This window comes from Pimephales promelas, chromosome 15 (genome assembly GCF_988280905.1).
Source record: "Pimephales promelas chromosome 15, fPimPro1.hap1.1, whole genome shotgun sequence".
NCBI classification, from domain to species: Eukaryota; Metazoa; Chordata; class Actinopteri; order Cypriniformes; family Leuciscidae; genus Pimephales; species Pimephales promelas.
This window is the reverse complement of record NC_142783.1, coordinates 11,084,024-11,109,794: the sequence shown is the minus strand read 5'-3', so window position 1 is coordinate 11,109,794 and position 25,771 is coordinate 11,084,024. Positions and strand designations below refer to the sequence as shown.

General features: G+C 36.0%; 1 protein-coding gene across 3 annotated transcripts in view; it reads left to right on the top strand.

The window, feature by feature from the left end:
* sash1b (SAM and SH3 domain containing 1b) overlaps positions 1–25,771 on the top strand; it is a 152,389-nt gene that overhangs the window by 109,076 nt on the left and 17,542 nt on the right. Inside the window, exons 1-8 of one of the 3 annotated variants that reach the window (XM_039673209.2) lie at positions 892–1,048; positions 15,736–15,864; positions 16,418–16,465; positions 16,627–16,676; positions 20,505–20,530; positions 21,581–21,667; positions 21,759–21,871; positions 22,014–22,115. In XM_039673209.2, coding sequence (XP_039529143.2) covers positions 1,034–1,048; positions 15,736–15,864; positions 16,418–16,465; positions 16,627–16,676; positions 20,505–20,530; positions 21,581–21,667; positions 21,759–21,871; positions 22,014–22,115 — 570 coding nt within the window. In that variant the 5' untranslated portion in view covers positions 892–1,033. Of the gene's footprint in view, positions 1–891; positions 1,049–9,953; positions 10,450–15,735; positions 15,865–16,417; positions 16,466–16,626; positions 16,677–20,504; positions 20,531–21,580; positions 21,668–21,758; positions 21,872–22,013; positions 22,116–25,771 lie in introns of those variants that run through there. The other 2 variants (XM_039673207.2, XM_039673206.2) reach the window with 2 other exon arrangements.

Below are 25,771 nucleotides of genomic sequence, written 5' to 3'. Positions count from 1 at the left end.
ACTTAATATATTATATAATATATGATATTATGTTATATTATACAAGCCATGTTTTACTCTCAAATATAAACGAAAAATTATGAAATTATATTTTAGATAGAGCCTATTTTCAAACTCAATATTTTAGTTTTACATTATTATATTACATTATATTATATTATATTATATTATATTATATTATATTATATTATATTATATTATATTATATTATATTATATTAGTCATATTTTACTTTCACACCAAAAAGAAAAAAACATAAGGAAGATAAAGCCTATTTTTTAGTCAAGTCATACTCAATAGTTTTGTATTATTTTATATTATATTATTATATTATATTACATTATTATATTATATTATTATATTATATTATGCAAGTCATACCATATTGTGTCTTTTTATATGTGCGTTACAATCTTTTACAGTAATTAGTACATTTTCTTAAGTTTCTTCATTCAAAATAGAAATTTGTTATATAAAAATATATTATTTATTGAGTAAAGTATAGACCTGACATTTATTTGTGAGACTCATCCTAATATCAGTCATTCATCTCTTTAAGCACACACAGGTTTTTCGTATAAAACACAGTGTTTTTCTGCCCCCTCCTGAATTCGATTTCCTCCCGTCAGCAGCATAAGGGTCATATCTTTTTACCCATGCTGATAATAAGAGATCTGTTCAGCTTTTGTCAGGGTAATCTTATCTGCTTCTGCCCCATCAGCCTCACAGACACACATTTTAAAGCACATAGGGAGTTTATTAAACTGAGCTGACTGTCCCGCAGCTGGAGAGAGAGAGAGAGAGAGAGAGAGAGAGAGAGAGAGAGAGAGAGAGAGAGAGAGAGAGAGAGAGAGAGAGAGAGAGAGAGAGAGAGGGTTTCGCAGCTCCACCCTGCAGTATTTTTCATGTCATTTTCCGGCCGCATGCGTGATGTGTGTGTGGGGGTCAGTCACAGCAGCGTGTGTATTGTTCTCTGAGCGTCCAGGGAAAGTTTCAGCAGTCAAACTGAGCTTGTTGAACACAGAGGAGCCGCATGTTAGACTCAATGGTGAGTGTGACTCTTCAAAGGGTGTTTTACTTTGTTGTAAATGGACATATTCTAGCTGTCATGTTGCTTTAAACAAATGAACACACTTGTGTGAATATGTGAATATGATGTCAATTCTTTTGAAGATCATTAGATGCTCAAACTTTCTGGTTAGTTTGTTTTATGTTTTTATTGAACTGTTTAATCTTGTTCAGTTAATTCAACCTAAACTTTAACAGATGATTTTATAGATCATTTCAGCTTATGAAAATATGTTTTGATATATATGTTTAAGATATTTAAGAATAAAGTTTGAAATCTTATGGGCTTGCCTTAGGATGCTCAGTATTTGCAAACTGGATTGTAAATTATCTTTTCTTTTTGTACTTATCATTTTAGCACTGACAGATTTATAACGTTTAAAAGATGACGTTCATTCGGTTGTTGTTGCTCAGGACCTAAACACCAAAAACTGGGTGAACATCCATCTTGTAAGGCAACATGTGTCACAAAATGAGTTATTTTTCTATTGTAAATAAGAAGTTTGGCCCTTGACCTTCTAAAGTCAGCATTTTGTGTTTCCATTTCTCTCATAAATAGAAAAACCTTTTGAGATGTCTGTAAATGATATTAATATTTCAACACTTTACTTTTAGTTTTTGGTGTAATTCTTTAATACATGCCCATTTCAGTTTATTCTGGTTATGAGAATCACTGTTGAGATTAATGAGTGAATGAATAATATGCTTGAAGATGATGAAATGAAGGAAGTGTGTTGAAGTATTGAAGTGTGAAGTACAGGGATCAGATCAGAGTATACTGAACTTGATTTAAGAGACTTTGGCGTAAACGTTTCAGTTTGTGGACCCCGCAGGCAGGGCGAGAGAAACACACACACACACCAGCTGCAGAACATACTCATCAATTAAAAACTTTTAAGACTTTTCCCTCAACATTTTTGCGTGGGATAATCAATGACAGTGATGCAGCTGAATGTATCGTTGAGATTTCCTGGTTGTGTCATTTCCTGTTTCCCAGAGCCAGAACGTGTCCCGGCTGCTTCATGGAGCGTGTGTGTGTGTGTGTAGATGTAAGTTAGGTGATATGCATTTGAAGTTTATGCTTTGGTGAGGAGACCCTGCTGTGCATGTCAGGATCTCTGTTTTCCTTCTAAATCAATCCAAGGAGGAAAAGAGAGAGCTTTAGATGAGCAATTTTGGACAAACAGATTTTTCCTTTTTGGTTGCTAAGATGTTGTGGAGTGTTCTCTCACCGAAAGTTCACCTTCACATGTTTTTATACTGTACTTTGTATATGTAAGTTCAGAAAATCTAGAATCTCTAATATTAAAACCTTAGTGTTAGTTCACTCAACATTTAAGTGTTGCTAGCTTCAAAATCAAATGAGATTTCATTAAGAATTTCTATGTGTTTTTAAAAGACCTCTGCAGACAATTTAAAGTATTAATTCAGAAATAAATTCAACCTGCATGTTGCTCTTTAAGGCAAGACGCTACAGGCAAAAACTCTTTTTTCATGCATTGGTCATTTTAGAGATATTGGGCTATCAGGTTTTTTATAACATTATGTTTTAGTGCAAGAAAACATCGAAAATACACTTTAACTGTTTATTTCATTGCATTTTATCTAATTGCGCCTGTTGATTTGATTTACAATACATATTTTTACAGACCATCTCATTTACATTGCATGAGGGATTGAAATGATGGGGGGGATGGAGGGCTTCTGTTTGTTTTTTATTTTTTTTAATTTGACAGTTGTTGTAGGAGAAGCCACATTATTGCGCCTCACAACTTCTGACACTGCCCGGGGTTATGTTTAAAATTTATGCGATCGAAGACTACTGATTTTAGCCTAGAATCAGAGGAATCTTGTAGGAGTTGAATCTTGCAGATGGTACAGTGTGCACCCGGCTTTAAGTACCAAGAATTTTCAAATTGGCTTTATCCAATGTCTGATTTTTCGCTCGGGAAATGTAGGCAAATTTGTGTAGGCATATTTTAAGTTGGCATGAAATGGAAGTTGCGATAACAACCTTTTCTTCCCTTTTGTGACTTATATCCAAGTCCAACAGCTTCTTGATCAAGAAAAAATGTTGGGCGGGACTTAGGGCTGTCAAACGATTAATCGCGATTAATCGCATCCAAAATAAAAGTTTATGTTTACATAATATATGTGAGTCCACTGTGTACAATTATTTTTTAGACATATAAATACACACACATGCATGCATATTTAAGAAAAATATATTATTGATCTATAAAATATTTATATTTATATATAATATAAATGAAATATAAATCTATATACAGTATATACATGAAAATATTTCTTAAATATATACAAGCATGTGTGTGTATTTATATATATACACTCTAAAAAATGCTGGGTTGTTTTAACCCAATTTTGGGTCAAATATGGACAAACCCGAAATGTTGGGTTAAAAATGTAATGTAAAAATTTAACCCAACGGCTGGGTTAGTCCATATTTGACCCAAAGTTGGGTTAAAACAACCCAGCATTTTTTAGAGTGTATATAAAATGATTATACACAGTGCACCCACATATATTATGTAAACACAAACTTTTATTTTGGATGCGATTAATCGCGATTAATCGTTTGACAGCCCTAGCGGGACTTGATTTTGTCAATGAGAAATTGATTGGATGGATGTGGTTTGCTATTGGTGGATCTCATGTGAGTGACAGGTTGCCCCGCCCTCATGCCAGTGAACGTGTCATCAGAGAAGAGATGTCACTGCAAGAGGGAGGGGAGTTATTTTTATTAAAGATTGCGAGTGCTCGCGAATTTAAAAAACATATCGATGGGCATTGATGAATCATTTACAATAAATACCGCATTATTCCAGAAATTTGACGATGGTAAGGAATTACAGTTGCAACATCTCAAACTGAGTAGTGTTTCGCTGAGAAACGTCCTGCTCGAGTCGTCCTTGCGATAGAGGTTCGGGTTGAACTAGTTCTTCCAATGTTTCATCATCGGAATCGCTTTTCAGATTGATATGGTACTTTGTACAATCAACGTCATCGTTACAGTCTTTACAGTGTACATTCACTGAGCTGTAGGAAGCCTCCGGATGGAGCTAAGGTTCACTTATGGTAATGAGCGTTAGCTTCCGGCAGGCGCTGCACGTGGTAGACCAATAACAACAGACTGTGCCATCGGACCAATCAGAGAACAGTTGCTGGCGTAAAGGGGTTTAGAGAGACTGATTCATCCATCGAGTCGTTTGAGAATCATTGAAAAATGTGATGTTCTATGTATGATATAAGAAAGTTCAATTGTTTTTTGACCTTTTGATGCATGTAAACCTGTTGTAGGAGACAATCAGGAGACTTTAAAATAGCATAATAGAGGCACTTTATTATATCAAAAACGTATAACACTTGTATTAATTGTTAATAAATCAGCTGATGTAGCTAGCTTCATGTACAGGGGTTGGACAAAAAAACTGAAACACCTGGTTTTACTACACAATAATTTGTTAGAATGGTGAGGGCCTCATTTTGCATCCAAATACAGCACCAATTGACAGATAGAAGTCCTTCACAGTGACCAGAGGGATTATGAGCCGTTCCTCTTCCAGAACAGTGTCCAGGTCACTATATGATGCTGGTGGACTCGCTTCTCCAAAACACCTCAATAATATTCAGATCTGGTGACTGTCAGACCATGGGAGATGTTCAACGTCACTTTCATCTTCATCAAACCCTTCTGTCACAAGTCTTGCTGTGTGTGTTGGTGCATGATCATGCTGATACACGGTTTGAGCATCAGGTGCTCATGATCCTCCAGAAGGGTTTGGTAGTCCTCGGCAGTGTCGTGTCCATCAAATACAATCAGGATTGTCATGATATTGGAGCTCAAACCATCACTGATCCACCCGTACTTCACTCTGAAGATTGGCCGCCAGGCATATAGATGTGAAACCTCCAACATTGGCCAGTGTTTCAGTTTCATTGTCCAACCCCTGTATGTGTGAGGTTGGCAGCGAGCCAGTATGAAGTGTAATCAATGCGACAGACACATTCCCCTCAGAGATAACGTCTCCCAGGAGCTGTTGAAAACTAATTGAGGTGAACGTGGCGTGACCTTCGGCGACCCGTACAGTCATCCAGACAGATAACCCAGAGAATCTGAGCCATTATAGCGGGTGTAATCCCCCCTCACCCCCGTCATCTCATTCATCATGCCCAGGGTTCCCCGGTTAATGAGGAGGGCGACAGAGCGGCCCGTACACAGAGAGGAGAAGATAAATGAGCTGCTGCTCGTCCCGACACATGCTGAGACCCTTGAGCCGATGATATGTTCCCTGGGCGATGTGACATAGCATCTCATTTATAACCCTTTTACCCACAGTAGAATGCCATGCTCCTGTCCCACTAGTGGCTTGAGATGTTTGATGTAAGATTTGAATTCATTTTCCACTAGCTGGCACATTTATGTTCAGATTTGCATTTATATTATGTAGAACGTAATACTTAACATTACTTCAAGGTGATTAACATAATCCTTAATAGTGGATTATATAAGAGTGAATCTCTCAAATCCTGGCAAGAACATGTCCAGGTCACATTTTACACCATAATCAAAAGAAATCATTTATATTGCTCTGTCTACTTGTAGGATTATTCATTTAATTTGTGATTTTTTAAATGTATTTTATTAAGCATATTTTCTCCCCAAATTGTTAATTATCATAATTGGGACAAAAAAAAAATACATTAAAATAAATATTAGAATATAATTTAGGGCTGTCAAATGATTAATCGCGATTAATTGCATCCAAAATAAAAGTTTGTGTTTACATAATATATGTGGGTGCACTGTGTATAATTATTTTGTGTATATACTGTGTATATAGATCTATATATATATATATAAATACACACACATGCTTGTATATATTTAAGAAATATTTTAATGTATATACTGTATATAGATTTATATACAATTTATATTCTATATAAATATAAATATTTTAAATATATTAAATATTAAAAAATATATATTATATATATATATATATATATATATATATATATATATATATATATTAAATATAAAATTAAATATAATATTATAAATCATATTTTTTTATTAAATATACATGCATGTGTATGTATTTATTTATATACAATATAATTATACACAGTCTACCCACATATATTATGTAAACACAAACTTTTATTTTGGATGCAATTAATCGTGATTAATCGTTTGACTGCCCTAATACAAATTAAACACAATGTATGTATAATATTACATATATTATAAGGTCTGTGAGAGTTCTTTCTACTGTGCATAATTTATATGCTTTTATGATGAATATGTCACATTCATGCACATATACATGTGGCTTCACTGCTCATAGCTTTTTTATAGCTTGAAAATAGCTGTTTTCGTGCAATGAAAAGGCTGCACATAGGAGACAGCGAGCAGATCATGTGATTGAACCATAATAAAGTGTTTATCACAGGCCGGCTGTGTTGTGCAGCTCAGATCAGAGACGTCCCGTCACAGAGCTTTTCTCTTCAGCATCGCCTGCCTTTCTTAACTGATGAAAAGTGGCCAGATTTCGCGCAGCTTTGACTGGAGGGCATGTCACTTAACAAATGAATGGTTCTCTCTTCGAGGACAGTCGAGCCAGTCACAGAGAGCGCGACCACGAGACCCCTGTGCCTCTCGCGGTGGAGGAATGCGCATGTTTTCAGCTCGATGAAGGAAGCGTCTCACGAGTAGAAGAATCTATTCTGTGCCTCAGATCTGCTCTGCATTCGTCGATATTAAATTACAGCATTTTCTTGAAGAAGACACTGCATTTGAGCCATTTTTAGCAAATTACAGTCTAACCCAAGACATGTTTGATTATTTGAAAAGAGATCTCCCATGTTTTTTCATTATTATTTTTTTGGAGGACTGTGGGGAAAGAAACACAAACAGTGGGTCAGACTTTCACAGCAGTCACTCTACTTTTAGACCATGTCTGTGAGAATCTAAAGAGCTTAAACCTCAGATGATGAGTGTGTTAAACCATCTGGACAGTGCTAAACACACTAGTTATGTGATGCATATTTTCCAATTCATTTGACATGAGAAATAAAATTTGCCTTGATCTTTTCGACATAGGTCTTTGTACCATTAAAACATCCTGCAAGTTTGATTGCTTGACATGCCCTCCTCATTTAGGGTTGCCAACCGTCCCGAATTAGCCGGGACGTCCCGATTATTGGGCCCAATTTATTGGGCCTCGTGTCCCGTTTATTGAGTGTTACGCTGATCTGACTGATACATCAGCAGCACGACACTTGAGAATAACCACGACACTGATCATCATCCAATGACGCGCTTCATCCAATTTATTGGACCATACTAATACACTCTAAATTGAGAATTAATTATAATTTTGGGACAAATTGTTTGATTCGCGAACAGAATCCTCAGCTGTCTGGTCTCTCCCGGATTGATTCGGTCTCACGCTACCGGCTAATACCTTTCAGTCGTGCCGGGTTTGATTTCGGCTTTCTGAATCATGTCAGAGAATTATATGTTTGTTCGGAGCATTTTGTTTGGTAAACGAGGTACAGTGTTATGGAGTTTGCAACTGTATTGAATCTGACAGCAGCTGTATCACAAACCGTAAAAGATTTCATAATGCTTTGTCTGTAGGTTGTATTTTATATCGACGATGTTTTCAAAACACTTACTTGCGTGCAACAGCGAGTTGGCATTGGTGCTGTTTCCTATGTTAGCCAATCATAACAGAGGTCGGATGCCTTAAAGGAGCCGCCCCTTAAAGTAGTTCACTTTAAAAAAAAACTTTTGCTGATAATTTACTCACCCCCATGTCATCCAAGATGTCCCCGTCTTTCTTTCTTCAGTCGAAAAGAAATTAAGGTTTTTGATGAAAACATTCCAGGATTTTCTCCATATAACGGACTTCATTGGGAACCAAATGGTTCAAGGTCCAAATGAGAGTTTCAGTGCAGCTTCAAAGGGCTTTAAACGATTCCAGACGATGAATAAGGGTCTTATCAAGAACACTTCGAGTCATGACTCAAAAAAAGATTTGTTCTTTTTGATGAACGAGTTTGAACAGGAGAGTCACGAACGCTCATCACAGAACAGAGCAAGGCGAGCATTTGTGCTTATAAAACTTGAACTTTTTATTTATTTATTAAATGAGCGATCGTTTCGCTAGATAAGACCCTTATTCATCGTCTGGTGTCGTTTAAAGCCCTTTGAAGCTGCACTGAAACTGTCTTTTGGGCCTTGAACCGTTTGGTTCACATTGAAGTCCATAATATGGAGAAAATCCTGAAATGTTTTCATCAAAAACCTTAATTTCTTTTCGACTGAAGAAAGAAAGTCATGGACATCTTGGATGACATGGGGGTGAGTAAATTATCAGCAAAAGTTTTTTTTTTAAAGTGAACTACTCCTTTAAAACAGATCATTATAAGTGAACCTCAAGGAACATATTAAAATAATTAATATATACTGTGTGTATATGAACAGTTCAGATGCAAAAGCCTCTAAGTGCCATTTGAAATTTTTTTCTAGAATGATCATTTTTATCAAGCTCGTATATTTAAGTTCAGTAATTTCACTTAAATTGCAATGAGGATTACCTATTAATTGTCATTTAAGTGAAATTACTGAACTTGAATATACAAGCTTGATAAAAATGATCATTTTAGAAGAAAATTTCAAATGGCACTTAGAGGCTTTTGCATCTGAACTCTTCATATATATATATATATATATATATATCATGACCCCATTAAAATTAGTCTATGGTTCACCTGACTTATGGGTGGTCGTTTATGTATAGTAAGTTCAAAGCTATCCAGTAAATGCACATTTTCTTCCAACCAGAATTTTTCATTAGTTTTACATAATTTACCATATTTTCCAGAAAAGTCACACCGGGTCGAAATTGTATTGTCGAGAGGGGAAAAAAACACAGATAAGGCTCGTTGGTGTGCAAGTCACATTATTCAGAAATAATGGAAATACAATGAAAGGTTTGCAAACATTATACACACTATAATCATGTATTTCAGTCCCCCTCACTCCACAACAAATCCTTTACATTTACCAGTCTTTAGAGCAGGAATGAAAAATAGAAGTATAAAGCAAACAGAAATAGTTACTTCATTAAAAAAAAAAAAAATGATAAATCCCAAGCCTAAAGTAAAACCGCATCACATAAGTTCATTGCATTATACAGTAACTTTGCACGGATCACATGACAAAAAAGTGACTTATTTTCCATTAAAATACGAATAATTGAATACGAATAACGAATAGTTTTCATAAAATGCTTTCATGAAAAGTTTTCATGTTGCTAAGATGTTGTTCATGGTTGCTAGGTTGTTGCTAAGCAGTTTTTGCTGTCATTGCTGTCCACTCTAAAAGCTATTCTAAATGTAATTGATACAGTGTTTGCAAGTTTTTTTGTGTACTCTGGGTAATGCAAGGTGGATAAAATCAAAGTCCGATCGCATAGAGGATTAACAACACACATCTCCTCAACAAACTGCAGGATCTAGAGTACTGTAAAGTGTTTTTCAGATGAACAGTCATAATAGTGATGCTAATGAATGACTATTAAATACTGACAGACATTAACATACTCATCAGTTAAACGATTATCTGTCTATCTTATTTAGCTTGAGGTGTTTGTTTTTATAATGAATTTCCTTGTTTATGTCTTGGAAGGCTGTCGGGGTGTTGAATGGACGTCTCTGAGGGCTCATTGATGCATGTAAATCTGAGCCAAGTTCAGTCTTTGGAAGTGTCACTTCCTCCAGCACAGCGCTGCTCAGTCTGTGGAATATTAATCACCCTCAATAAGTTGCTCAGTGTCTGTGAACATCAGCGATGAGCGCGCAGGTGCGTGTCGACTCGGCATTCAACACTTCAGGGGCTTTTGCACTCATACAGGAGAGCGTTAAGAGAAAGCTTAAAGGTTTTTCTAAAAGAACTGAGTAAATCTCGTTTCTCCGCTTCGTCGCTTTTGGTTTGTTGACAAGTTTCATTGGCTGCTTTAAGTGTTGTAACTAAATCTCATGCTGTTTGACTCCAGTTGGCTGTGGTTTGATTGTTGGACAGCAGCGTTTCCAGATTTGTGCATTTCACTTCAATAATTTACCCATGAGTGAGGCATTATGTTTTTCCCATCTGAAGACAGGGCGAACAACATCTCGCTTTCTGTAAGGATGCTCCTTTAAAACTCTAAAAGTCTTACGTTTGGAGCAGTGTTTTTATTTTTGACTATGGATGATGAAACAAACACTGATGATCAAGATATTTGTGGGGATTTGAGCACGACAGACAGTTTTTCATATGTATGGGCAGACCTGATGAATATCTTGGTAAGTTTGGGATTTTTTTTTTATTATTATTTATTTTATATTATTTGTATTAATAAAAATATTGTTTATTTTGTAATGTAGTAAAATTAGGGCTGTCAAACGATTAATCGCGATTAATCATATCCAAAATAAAAGTTTGTGTTTACATAATATATGTGGGTGCATTGTGTATAATCATTATATATATATATATAAATGCACACACATGCTTGTATATATTTAAGAAATATGTTCATGAATATACTGTATATAGATTTATATATAATTTATATTATATATAAATATTTTATAGATAAATAATGTTTTTTTTTTCTTAAATATACATGCATGTGTGTATTTATATGTATACAAAATAATTATACACAGTGCACCCACATATATTATGTAAACACAAACTTTTATTTTGGATGCGATTAATCACGATTAATCGTTTGACAGTCCTAAATAAAATATATTTAATATATAATTTAATAATAATATTGATTTAATATTTAAATCATGTTTCATATTTATTCATATTTAATTACTATTAGTAATATTATTAGTAAATTATATTACAAAATTTGTCCTCTTAAGCATGCATCTTGTCTTCAACATTTTATTTTATTTTAAATAATAATACAAATTTATGTATTATTATAAATTATATATTGTAGGCTGCATCCAATGTCTTCAGCATTTTCTGTTGAAAGTACTGTGTTTGGATTTACTTTACATTGAATGTCACATTTGATTTGATATTTTATTTTATACTACTCCTGGGGAGATGTTTCTTGATATTTTGTCAACTGACTTGAATAATGAAAACACATAGTAGCCTTTTAAATGTCATTGTTTTAATGTCAAATGTGTTTTGTCAGTGCCTTGGGTCATTTCACACTGAGGTCAACTGACAGATTTTGTATAAGAACATTTTTTTCCACATCGTTTAATCTTGAAAACGAAGTAATTCTTCTATTCATACATGCTGAATATTTATGTGTCTGCTGTTAAAGAGGTTCTTATAATTTAGTTTGGATTCCCTGCATCCCCAAACTTTCCCATCCCCACTAAAGTACATTGTGTGCTTTGCTTATATGGGTGACATAGTTGACTAAAACTTCAGTGTGCTAAAAATATTTGAGGGAATTTTTTAGGAGATGAGCTTTGCAGATCTTGAGATGATGCTTTGACCTCCGACCCTCTGAGTTTACAAGATAGGTCACGTCTCTGTGTGCCACACAATACCAGGAAGATGCTGAGACCAAGTTGATTTCTTCTGACCGTGAATATTGAGTTCGGGCTTCTCCTTTCATGGATCTGTTGATCTCAGGGTGTTTTCTGCAGTATGATGAAGGCCAGCAGGATCACAGCAAGGTCACAGCACTGGTAGTTCATAGGGAACTTTTCATTAACCAATACATTAACCTGCATAGTTGTGATTAAAGGAGTAGTTCACTTTAAAAAAAACTTTTGCTGATAATTTACTCACCCCCATGTCATCTAAGATATCCATGTCTTTCTTTCTTCAGTTGAAAAGAAATTAAGGTTTTTGATGAAAACATTCCAGGATTTTTCTCCATATAATGGACTTCAATGGGAACCAAACGATTCAAGGTCCAAACGAGAGTTTCAGTGCAGCTTCAAAGGGCTTTAAATGACACCAGACGATGAATAAGGGTCTTATCTAGCGAAACGATCGCTCATTTAATAAAATAAATAAAAAAGTTTGTTTTATAAGCACAAATGTTCGCCTTGCTCTGTTCTGTGATGAGCGTTCGTGACTCTCCTGTTCAAACTCGTTTATCAAAATGAACAAATCTTTTTTTTTTTTTTATTCATCATCTGGTGTTCTTTAAAGCCCTTTTAAAGCTGCACTGAAACTGTCTTTTGGACCTTGAACCGTTTGGTTCCCATTGAAGTCCAAAGACGTGGACATCTGGGATGACATGGGAGTAAATTATCAGCAAAAGTTGTTTTTTTTTTTAAAGTAAATTACTCCTTTAGGGTGTGTTTACACTTGTAGGTTGGTTCTCTTGGTTCTTTTGATCCAGATCAAAAAAAGAAAATAATACATTTAATCTTGGTTTGCTTGGCGTTCACACTGTCATCTTTAAAACCAAACTTTAAGGTTCAAAACCTACAATCCGCTCGTTGTATGTCTGTACATATGATAGTGTTTTTACCTCACAAACTCACAAAGAGCTTATAAAATGTGGGTAACACTTTACAATAAGGTTCATTAGTTAACATTAGTTAACTACATTAGTTAACATGTACTAAGAATGAACAATACTTCTTCAGCATTTATTAATCTTAGTTAATATTAATTCCAACATTTACTAATACGTTATTAAAATCAAATGTTGTATTAGTTAACATTAGTTAATGCACTTTGAACTAACATGAACGCACAATAAACAGCTGTATTTAAATTATTAACTAACATTAACAAAGATTAATAAACACTGTAACTAATGCATTGCACATCGTTAGTTCATGTTAGTTAATGCATTTACTAATGTTAACTAATGAACCTTATTGTAAAGTGGGTAACACTTTACAATAAGGTTCATTAGTTAACATTAGTTAATGTATTTACTAACATGCACTAACCATGAGCAATACATTTAACACTAATGTTAACTAATGAACCTTATTGTAAAGTGTTACCAAAATGTGTAACCTTGGGCTTGGCAATAGTGTGCATCGAGGGCGCATATCGGCCGCAAAGGGGGCGCTAGTGAGCACCCTTATGAAACCTAAAACGACTAAATAGGACACCTTACAGTCTCATGGACATGGCAGAACTGCATATGAAGTGTGCCATTTGGGACAGGGCCTGTGAGAAAAAAACAGGTATGCTGCAGAATTCTGTCCTTTTAGCGTCTTGTGACATCATGTCCTGTTTTTGGTTCGATTACATGTCTTTGGTCCGTGTTGGCATTCATATTTAATTCGAAATTCGAGTTTGTTTGGAAGTGTTTCTTGTTTGTTGTGCACCTGGGTTTGGTGGCAGCTTTCACACTTCTTCAAATGAACTGCACTAACAGACTAGGGATCATTATAATCGAGCCAAACCTACCTAGTGAACACCAGGGACGTGCGGTCAGGGTAGGCAGGGTAGACAGTGCCTCACCAAAGGAAATGTTGACATTACATTTATTAATTCCAAGAGCTTTATTAATTCACCACATTATTAGTTGCATTAGTTGCACAAACCGAATATGTTCATCAGTGGTTGTATTATATCAAGCAGGGACACGTTTGTGTGCATTTTTTGTTTTGTGATCCCAATCGCAGCGGCAAATTATGCCCCTGTGAATATGCCACATTGATAGGTCACAGCCTACCCATGACAAAATGACTAAGACTTGAGGCCTGATCTAAGTGCATGGTCTAAAGCTAACGGCACAAGTACACTTAGGGCTTTTCTGAATCCACTTTTGCTAGATTAATTAAACAATTAAAAATTGTTGGCACACCCGGCACATGGTCTAAATGGGTTGTTCCTATTCCCTTAAAGGACAACTCCGGCGCAAAATGAACCTTTGGTGAAATTACACATTGCTACCTACGCAACTGGATTTTACAGGGAATGGGAGATGAGACTCTGATTGGTCTATTGCACGTTACGTCCAAAACACACCCATTACTCATTAAAGGACAACTCTGGCGCAAAATGAACCTTTGGTGAAATTACACATTGCTACCTAGTCAACCGTTATCTGAGATTTGTTTTCATGATTGCCGAATGTAAATAGTTTTATCTCTAAAAACAGTTTAGCCTATAACGCTAGTATAACGCTAGTCTATAGGGCATAGAGTAATGACAAATAAAAATTGCTTGTTATTACCACTAACAAGGCTCAAAATAGCCCCACAGTAACACGACAGCATAATAAGGGTCCCTACATTCAACCCGAAGCATTGAGAACTTTGTCAGTGTCCATACAGTTTAATAAGAAGATATTTTATACACACAGTCAACTTCGCGAATACAGGAAGAAGCCATCTTTGAAAAATAGTCTCTACCAATCGATCTACGAACGCCGATCCAAGTGCTCTGAACTGTGCAGAATCTCATATGGTACGTTGTTTCCAGAAGAAACACAAACACAAACCGTTTTTTTCTCTTCAATATGCACATGTAGACTACTGCTCGCGCTCACCTTATCACCTTATTCACATCTCACCAGCGCACTTGGATCTGCGTTCGTAGATCGACTGGTAGAGACTATTTTTCAAAGATGGCTTCTTCCTGTATTTGCGAAGTTGACTGTATGTACTTGTATAAAATATCTTCTTATTAAACTGTATGGACACTGACAAAGTTCTCAATGCTTCTGTTTGAATGTAGGGACCCTTATTATGCTGTCGTGTTACTGTGGGGCTATTTTGAGCCTTTTTAGTGGTAATAACAAGCGATTTTTATTTGTCATTACTCTATGCCCTATCTACTAGCATTATACTAGCGTTATAGGCTAAACTGTTTTTAGAGATAAAACTATTTACATTCGGCAATCATGAAAAAAAATCTCAGATAACGGTTGACTAGGTAACAATGTGTAATTTGACTAAAGTTTCATTTTGCGCCAGAGTTGTCCTTTAATGAGTAATGGGTGTGTTTTGGACGTAACGTGCAATAGACCAATCAGAGTCTCATCTCCCATTCCCTGTAAAATCCAGTTGCGCTCGCGACATGGCGAATTCGCTATTTACATTTACAGAATTTACTGAAAGACTGAACGCTTCTCTAGCAAGGAAACGTATCTGCTCGTGCGCGAGGTTAAAGTGCTCAAGCAAACCATCTACGAGTCAAAGTGTACACGCATTGTGGACCCGCGTATAGGCGCATTACTGACGAACTCTTAAAATAAAATGAAAATATTGCACTTATTGACTTTAGACCAGGTTTCAGTTGGTCAATGACGCAGTCTATTTCAGTTGCCTCAAAATAGCAATGTGCCTGAACACGCCTCATTTTTAGACCAGCACGCCCATGGGAGCACAGATGGGCACAAATGCATTTGCTATTTAAACAACGTGGCACAAGACGTGAAAATGATAACTGCGTCGGGCTGAAACCAGCATAAAACACTTGCGTTGCGCTTGGTTCTGCATTACGCAGGGTGTATGATAGAGTCTATCTGAAACAGCTTTCAAAGGCACAGCAGCTCTTTTGAGTGTTGTGTGGTCTGAGAACTGGATATCCGTCACAGTTTTGCGATGATTATAAAGGCAGTTTTTTTTCCACACTGCTGTTTTCAAACTGCAAATAATAAGTGCATTGTTTGTGTGTTGCAGGATGGCTCTCTGGGTAACATCGAGGACCTGGCCCAAGAGTATTCAGAGTATTACAGCACATCTTACAGCGAAGTGTGCGACAGAATGGAGGAGTTACGCAAACGCAGAGTGGCTCAAGAAGCAGAGACGGTAAAACACTCACATGAGCCTCTGTTTAAGCGCATGTTGTACACTTCTGAATCATATTTTTTCAAGAAACTCCACTACTAAGTTTGGGGTTGGTAAGATTTTTTTTTTTATGTTTTTGAAAGAAGCTCACTAAGACTGTGTTTATTTGAAGAATAATATAGTAAAAATAGGGATATTGTGTAAATGTATTACAATTTAAAATAACTGTTTTCTATTTGAATATTTTTTTTAAATGTAATTTACTTCTGTGATCCTCATTACTCCAGTCTTCATTGTCACATGATCCTTCAGAAGTCTTCTATATACCTTATTCTCTAAAATATTTTCCGATATTCTATATTCTAATCATTCATATGCTGATTTGCTCAAAATGTGAGGACTTGGTCTTTTAAAACACCACTGCACACCACTGATATACCTATATTGCTTCACAATGAAAGTGATGGTGAGATGTGTCATTTGGTTCAGCAAGATAATGTTATCAGAGACTGAAGGAATTAACAGTTTATCATTGAGTGTTTTGTTTAACTTGCTTCATGACTTTGTTTCTCAGGCAAAGGCTGAATCAACAACATCCCTTCAGCTGCGGTTGGAAATCCAGGTGGGTGGATTATTCACAGAATGACCTGTCCAGGAACTGGTGCTTTTGTGGGAAAGGAGGCACTAAAAGTGTCATCTTGACTCTTTGTTCAGACACTTTTCCTCTATTTCAGTCTTTATTTGCTGTGAAGAGTCTAAAATGTTTTTATTTTCCCCTCCCAGGAGTCATTGGGATTGTCTAGCGCTGTGTCCACACCCGAGGTCGAGAGAAGGTACATAACGTCACAATAACGTTGTTACATTTTAGTGTTCCTCAAACCAGACTTTGCAAACTGTGCTCGTTTCAAGAACATGATTGACTTTCTAGATGCAAATGTTTAAGATTTCACAATGAGAAATAATGAGATATTTTGAGTTCCTGGACATAAGACCCCGCAACTTAACAATGTAACCCATCCGGCTATCGGGACATTGGAGATGATGCATGTATTTCCTGTTGACCTCTTTCTTCCTCATTTCTCTTTTTCCTTCCTTTCATTGTCCACCGGATGAGATATAATCTGAATCACCACCATCAGCACATTAATACACGTAATGCACGGGTCAATTTAGTTATTTTTGTTTCATTTTTCACAATATGAACTGCATTAGTAAAAAATGGTGGCTCCTGATTGGATGAGCCATGGTCAAAATTATATTTTGAAATAAACCGACACAACAGAGTTCAGTGATTTTACCTTATTTAAAGGATTTTAAAGGAGTAGCTAGTTCACTTAAAAAAAAAAAAAAAGTTTTTAAAAGTAAAAAAAAAAAAAAGAAATTAAGGTTTTTGATGAAAACATTCCAGGATTTTTCTCCATTTAATGGACTTCAATGGGAACCAAACAGCTCAAGGTTCAAAAGACAGTTTCAGTGCACACTGCAAACTGAAAGGGCTTTAAACGTTTTTAGACGATGATTAAGGGTCTTATCAAGCGAAGCGATCGCTTATTTTAAAAAAATAGCAAAGTTTAAGTTTTATAAGCTCAAATGGTCGCCTTTCTCTGTTCTGTGATGCGCGTTCGTGACTCTCCTGTTCGAACTCGTTTATCAAATTGAACGAATCTTTTTTCGTGTCATTTGGTTCATTCAACGAACGAAATGAACGAGTTGACTCAGGAAAAGATTTGTTAATTTTGATGAACGAGTTCAAATAGGAGAGTCACAAATGCACATCACAGAACAGAGCAAGGCGACCATTTGAGCTTATAAAACTTAAACTTTGTAATTTTTTTTTTTTTTGAATGAGCGATCGTTTCGCTTGATAAGACCCTTATTCATCGTCTGGAATAGTTTAAAGCCCTTTGAACAGTTTGCAGTTTGCACTGAAAGTGTCTTTTGGACCTTGAACCGTTTGGTTCCCATTGAAGTCCATTATATGGAGAAAAATCCTGGAATGTTTTCATTAAAAACCTGAATTTGTTGATGACATGGGGATGAGTAAATTATCAGCAAAAGTTTTTTTTTTTTGTTTTTTTTAAGTGAATTACTCCTTTAAACTCCCCTGAATAATTGTATAATGATGGTAAAATATCTTAGGGTTTATTGCATTTATAAATATCACCTAAAATTAATAAAAAATAATCCATGGTAACTAGTAAAAAAAAAAGAAAAAAAAGAAAGAAAGTTCACCATGTAATATTTTCATTAGCTTAAAGGCGCTATATGTAAAATTCATAAACCCTTGTTATTAGTGACACCGGTGGCTGTTAAGTAAACTGCAGCTAGTAACGTATTATCTTGAACATTGTATATGCATTCATTTCATGTGTCATTAAATGAAAGAGAGAGGTTTTCTAGATGTGAGTACAACCATCACATCCTTTGGATTTTCCCTGCAAAACTGTCCCGAGTCCTTCACATAAAAAGCAGTCTACAGGATTTTATCATTAAAACCATTATTACGTTGTGTTGCAAGCTGTTCACACATTGGCAATACAAAAAGCAATTAATACATACATGGTATATATTAGCCTACATAACATATAATATTAGCCGTATAATATTAAAGTTTGGAGTCGGTAGTTTTTAATTTTTGTTTGTTTGGTTTTTGTGAAAGAAATGAATATTTTTAATTGGCAAGGATGCATTAAATTAATCAGACGTGACAGAAAAGACGTTTGTAAATACTGTTCAAAAGATTTCTATTTCAGACTGCGTCACAGTTTCCACAAAAATATTAAGCAGCAAAACAGTGATCATTGATTTTCAACATTGATAATAATCAGAAATTAGTCTTGAGCTGCAAATCGGCATATTAGAATGATCATGTGACACTGAAGACTGGAGTAATGATGCTGAAAATACAGCTTTGAATGTTTCAATAAAATATATTTATATTCAATATAATATATATTTTTTTAGTGTTTCACAATGTTAATTTGTTTTACTCTCTTATGAATAAATGCAGCCTTGTTGAGCATAAGAGACTTATGACTCCAAACTTTTCAACCCTTCTGTAAACTCATACTTCTCTCTGTTTAGGTGATGTGACGCAAATAAATTCTATTATATTGTGCTATAAACAGCTGATAGTCAATGTTACTTGCTGAAAGAATCATTTTTAATGTCAATGTGTATTTAAAATATCATTAATACTGTAAATTGTTTAACATGATGAATAAAAATAATGAACATGTAGGGTTATGACACATTTGTTTGCAGTTTTGAATGTATCTGTCTAGGGGTGGGTGATATACCGGTAGACACTATTATCTTCGTAAACACATAGTTTATGTCGTAAGAATGGAGACTGAGTTGAGAACAGTAAATTAAATCTGTGCATTCAGTCTTAAAGTGACAGCAGCCTAATAAACCTGATGATGTCTGTCATTAATGCTAAAGGGGAACTACGGCACAAAATGAATCTTTGGTCTAATAACACATTGGCACCTAGTCAACCGTTCTCTGAGATTTGTTTTCATGATAATCGAATGTAAAGAGTTTTATCTCCAAAAACTGTTTAGTGTATACGGTAGTATATGGGGGCATATAATAAGTAAAAAGAAATCGCTAGTTAATACCACTAACAAGGCTCAAAATAGCCCCACACTAACACAGTAACATAATGAGGGTCCCTACATGTCATGCAAACCGAAGCATTGAGAACTTTGTAAGTGTACAGACCGTTTAATAAGAAGACACTTTTTAAAGACAGTCCACTTCGTGTATACAGACAGGACCCATCTTTGGAAAACAGTCTCGAAAAGTCGAACCACAAACTGTTTTAAACTTTTTTTTTTTATTACTTTATACAATTGATGTAGTATTCCTTATTTAGTGATTAATGATTGAGGTTTTCAGGTCTATTTCATTTGTCTCTTTGTTCTATTGTAGCTTTTTGCCCCGCATTGATTGTAATTAGTTTCTTTGTTCCTATTTTAACACTGACTGTTTACTTGTCTTCTAAAAGCTTGAGCATTTTTTTTTTTTACTTATGTTAGGCTAGCATTAGTTGTTTGTGATATTGAAATTGCTGATGAGATTTATGAAATTTCAACAGTATTGAACATTTTGAAAACTTTATTTAAAGCAAAAAATAACTATAATTTATATACAGTACATTATTTTGAAATAAAATGTCTCATATCATCATGATATAACACTTTGGTCATATATCTAAAACCCTAAAACTGTCCTGACATTGCTTAAATGTTTTGCAGTGCTTCTGAGAGCTCAGGTACATGTTAAAATCAGCAGCTGAGAGAAAGACAAATAAAGGGAGGGGGCCAGGAATTTACAAGCCATGTGAGCGCTCTGTCACTCTAAAACCCCTCCGGTGCGTGAAAAAGCCTCCATTGTTGCTGTGAGGTGTGGTGTGGTGTGGTGTGCCGGCCGACAGCAGCATGTCTTTATTCGCTCTGACAGACGGCGGAGTCTAATCCACTGCCCCACAGGCAACATGGACACCAGTTAGGACAGACAGATTACTGCAAATGAATGGATAGGGGTTGAAAATGAAGAAAATAATGTGGGAGAGCAGGTGAGAGGAGACTGTGTGACAGTGTTTTGAAGGAGGCACTTTTGCTGGAGTTCATGCATGTTTGTTCTTTTGCTTACAGGCAGTCCAGCTCTGAAGACGGATCCGGTTAGTGACATATTTTGTTGATTTATTGTTGTCTAAAAACTAGTAAAATCAGGGTTCCCACAGTCAGAGAAAACCTCTGGAGATTTAAGATTGATAAAAGTCAAGAGTGAGTTGAGTTTACATTTTTGTTTTGCATTAAAATGCTTAATTGGCTCAACAGAGTTCTTTTGTAAATGCACTATACAATTATTTTTGAAATCGTATTAAGTGATGCAGATTCATTGGCCAAAATGTGTGTGAACCCTTTAAAATGTCAGTCAGATGTTTACACACACCTACTCTGACTTTTTTCTACTTCTCAATAATTGTAATATGAAATGATTGAATACTGTTGAGTTCACGTTTTTTTCCTTCACTAATTGAATTTTTTTTTAAGAGTTTGTTAGACAGTAGGAGTGTTTCCTGTTTTTTAAAGAGGTCTCTTATGTTTTAGCATACCTCAAGGGCATCCAAGATGTAGGTGTCTTTGTTTCCACAGTATTTTCAATTTTGATATTTTTAGGTCAAACCGTTCGTGTCTATCAGTCATATAATGCAGGTCTATGGTCACCACCTCAAAGTGCATGCACAGAGAAGTCCAAATTAAACATGATTTAATGACTCTTAAATGTAAGTACATATTTATGGCCTAAGACACGAAACGAGCGGTTTGTGTGAGAAAACGAACAGTATTTATATCGTTTTACCTCTTGTAACCACAGTCACGTCCAAGTGGCGCTTTTTAGCTGTGGTAACGAGGTAAAAATATAAATACTGTATAATATAAATATAAATACTGTTCGTTTTGTCACACAAACTGCTCGTTTCGTATCTTAGGCCATCAATGTGTACTTACATTTACGAGTCATTGAATCATTTTAAGTTGGACTTCTCTGTGCATGCTCTTTGAGGTGGTGACCATAGACCTCCATTATATGACTGACAGACAAGTACGTTTTGACCTAAAAATATCAACTCGAAAACGGAACTCAAAATTAACCTTTTTGACTCGTTTGTTCTTGAAACATGCAGTTAAAACATTTGTTGAGTTTAAAACTTTGTTTCTAACAGGAGGGAGATGGGACAGAAAGAAAAACAAATCGTTCTGGCAAAACTTCCGCAAGACACAGAAAGGGAGCGTTCGAGCGATACCGAAAGGTTTCTTATCACAATTTCATTAGATCTTCATATCTCGAAGATTAGATATTGATATGTATGATATGTATGACCTTTGTCCTCTGGTCTACAGGGGAGGATCCTGGCTTTGTGGCCAGTGAGATCACGATGAGCGATGAAGAACGCATCCAGCTGATGATGATGGTGAAGGAGAAGATGATCACCGTAGAGGAAGCCTTGGCTCGGGTATGAAATGGTTCACAACCCATTTTGCCTCCATAATGTGATGCGTTTACAAGACAACAGAATGCTCAATAAAAACAGTGTAGGATGGGACTTGATTTTACCCCCCCAAACATTCGCTAACATGCATTTTTCTGTCCCTCAGCTCAAGGAATACGAAATGCAGAACAAGCAGCCCAGCAGCGTGGACACAACCAATTGGGCCGACACTCCCAGTCACTCCATGACCGAATCCTCCTACTGTAATGTAAGTTTCCCAGTCACCTTCTGCGTTTGCCAATGAGACGTTCTCGCGTGCCAGATCCCGTGTGCCACGTCCTTGTTTTGTTTATTGGCAGATCTTCTGTCTATAGACGCTCACAGCAGGGGTTTCACATGTTATCTGTGGGATTTATCACCTCTCCATCCCCCCATCATGTCCTAGAGATGAACCACGGCCCCTCTGGGCCTCCAGGCAGGGTCCTATTCATTCACTCAATGATGTAACCCCCCATTGTGCGTTTTTGGCCGGGTGAATGCAGGGCTGCTCTCTCTGCAGCGGCCCAGCAGCTCTTTTGTCCAGGGATTGTGTGATTAAGGCGCTGGGATGCAGGAGCCATTCCACCAATTCCACTGGACAGAACCACCATTTACCATTCGGTGCATTCTGTAAAAAAAAAAAAAAAAAAAAAAAACGAATTAGGTGTTTTTCGATTTTATTTATTGTGTTCGCTAAGACAAGCATCACTGTTCGTCTCTGTCGGGTGGAAACTAAAACTCTACATTACAGGAAAAGGAAAAAACACTGTATTTTTATTACATAATTCAGCGCTGCATTGTCAAAGTCGATATTGTAGCTTTATATAAGGCCAGACACTTGCATGAGGCATTAGATTTTTTAACATTTGACCAAAATCAAGCTTGAAATGGTTACCAAGTTTTTGACCTGGGAATTTCTGAGAATTTAGGACATACTGTACGTGTTTTGGCCATCATTTGAACGGCCACACTTGACGTATTCATACTTTGCACGTGACGTCACAAGTATTGGCTGGCGGGCAGGAACGCCGTTCTCCAGCAACGAAACTCAGTAAACTAGTCAAAAATTTTGACTAGGTTTCTCGAGGTGTAAATGACACGCCAGATAGTTGTTGTGCGATTGGTTGCACTAACCAGATGAGATAAGCGTCCTTCACAGTATAACGTAACACGCCTGTGTAGTGATCATTCCATCACTCAAGGTAATTTCAACATTTGTGATACAATGGGTGTATGATCATGCAATTAATCGTGTCTTTAAGTTAACCTGTAGTTTCGTCAATCAACGCCACCAGCTGGTTCGGCGAGTCAGCTGTTTGTACTATGAGGCTAATGGTGCGTTCAATTTTAGCCAACAAACTGACTCGGACCTTGAATATGACGTCACGTCCACCCTTCAAGTGTTCTATTATGTTTTGCGTGTCTGAGTCGGAGAAAAAAAATGGACGCCACCCGTAAAACTTTTGTAATGGGAGCACTGGCCGAGTACCAGGCACTTACATAAAAAAAAAAATATTATGACTACACCTTATCAAAACGCTCCCATTTGAACTTGAAAATGTTCACTTTATTTCATGTTAATCTTCTGTTAGCAACGCTAGCAATGTTAGTAATTGCACTCGCAACAACCGATTCCCATACCTACAGGGGACGCAGTAATACGAGTGATTATAATCGTCATTTAAAATACTAAAGCGGTTTAAAACAATGAAAACAATTCATACTTACAAATCACACAGGGCGCAGCCTTCTTGAATTCCGAAACGGAATTCTTGCTCGGTGTTCTCACGGTTGTCCGACGTCCGAGAGGAGAAATCCGAGGAAAGGGGGCGTGTTGCTAGGCAACGTCTTTCGGATCTCCGAGACGGATAAATAATAGAACGCACCATAACGTTTACACCGCCGCCACGACAGCGGCAAAATTCATTGAAAAATTAATGACTTCTGGGCACTTTGACGCTCTCGCCGGTGGAGGTGTAAACACAGCTGTTGTATTTTGCTAACAACAGCAAAAAGTGTGTGATAGCTTGTTTTGAGGTTTGTGATATCGGTGGTTTTTCAATGAGAGCAATAGAGCTAGATTATTTACTGAGGAATTATTGCTGCTCGATTATCTAAAAAAATACCTTGTCTGCTTTGCACAATTTAACTACCTTCACCTTTGAGTTAATCCTAGTTCATAGTTATGCAGCTAGCTCGCTAACAGACTTGATAGCTACTAGAAAGACCTGGAACTACAGGACTCTACATTGAAAATACCTGTTTGTTGCCCGCCAGGCATCCATGGTAGTCACGTGACTGCAAAGTATGAATTGCGTCACATTTTATTAAATTGTGTTATAGCTATTGGGTGCTCAGTTTTTTTCTGTCATTTGGACAAAAGATGAAGTGCTATTTAAGACGGTATTGCTATGACTCGACGACAAATGCTAAACTAAGACTCATGAATTATCAGTTTATATATTTATAGTGTTTCTTGTGTAAAAAAAACTAGGGCTGGGCAATGATTAATCGTGATTAATCGCATCCAAATTAAAAGTTTGTGTTTACATAAAATATGTGTGTGTACTGTGTATAAATGAAGAGTTCAGATGCAAAAGCCTCTAAATGCCATTTGAAATGTTCTTCTTTAATGATGATTTTTATCAAACTTGTATATTTAAGTTCAGTAATTTCACTTAAATAACAATTAATAGGTAATTATCATTGCCATTTAAGTGAAATTACTGAACTTAAATATAAGAGCTTGATAAAAATCATCATTAAAGAAGAAAATTTCAAATGGCATTTAGAGGCTTTTGCATCTGAACTCTTCAATTATTTTGTATATAGAAATTCACACATGTGCATGTATATATTTAAGAAAAATGTGTTATTAATATATAAAATATTATATATATATATATATATATATATATATATATAATTAATATTTATATTTAATATAAATTATATATATATATATATATATATATATATATATATATATATATATATATATATATACAGTATATTCATGCAAATATTTCTTAAATATATATGCATGTGTGTATTTATATATGCAAAATAATTATACACACTACACACATATATTATGTAAACACAAACTTTTAATTTGGATGCGATTAATCACGATTAATCGTTGCCCAGCCCTAAAATAAAAACGATGTACTTTTGCACTGAAGATATGAGGTTCAGGCCTGACATCAATGTATTATTATTATTGATTTTAAGGTTAGACATATGAACAACCTCTAAAACCACTTTTCATTCATCTGACTTGTATTCAAACACATGCAAACGCAGGAGATCGCAAAGCGCAAAGCTCATTTGAAGAAGCTTCGGATTTCACTGCATTCCACAGTTCAAGCTTGGTGTCCGAATTTGTACCATTATTGTACCATAGTACCTCCACAATACTTTTATGTGAGGGATTGAACGTTCTCAGTGCTGACCAGTTATCATAGTGTCTGTGTGTTCATCGATGACAATAGAATTGTACAGATGCCGATTACATAACATCCCACCCGCTTAAATAGTTTGTCTGAAACGTTCAGTTCTCAGACTTGCACACAAGAGCCGTTTATAACAGACGTTAGCAGACTCTTAATAGTCTTACACTGACCGTATTCGACATTTCACCGAGTTTATTTCAGGTCTTGTGATCTTCTGTGGGTCTGAACTGTGGCAAGAAGTACACAGTGCTCACATTTATGAACCATAAACGATGAGTAATTATAGGTGAGATGTGGCTGACTCTTCTGCGCGTGGTTTCTGTCTGCCGCTAAAACAGATGCTTCTGAGAAATTCTTCTCTACCTGCTGGAAAATAAGCCAGAAAAGAGTCTTGCACATGACAATCTGGTCTTCAGATCTCTGTGTGTGG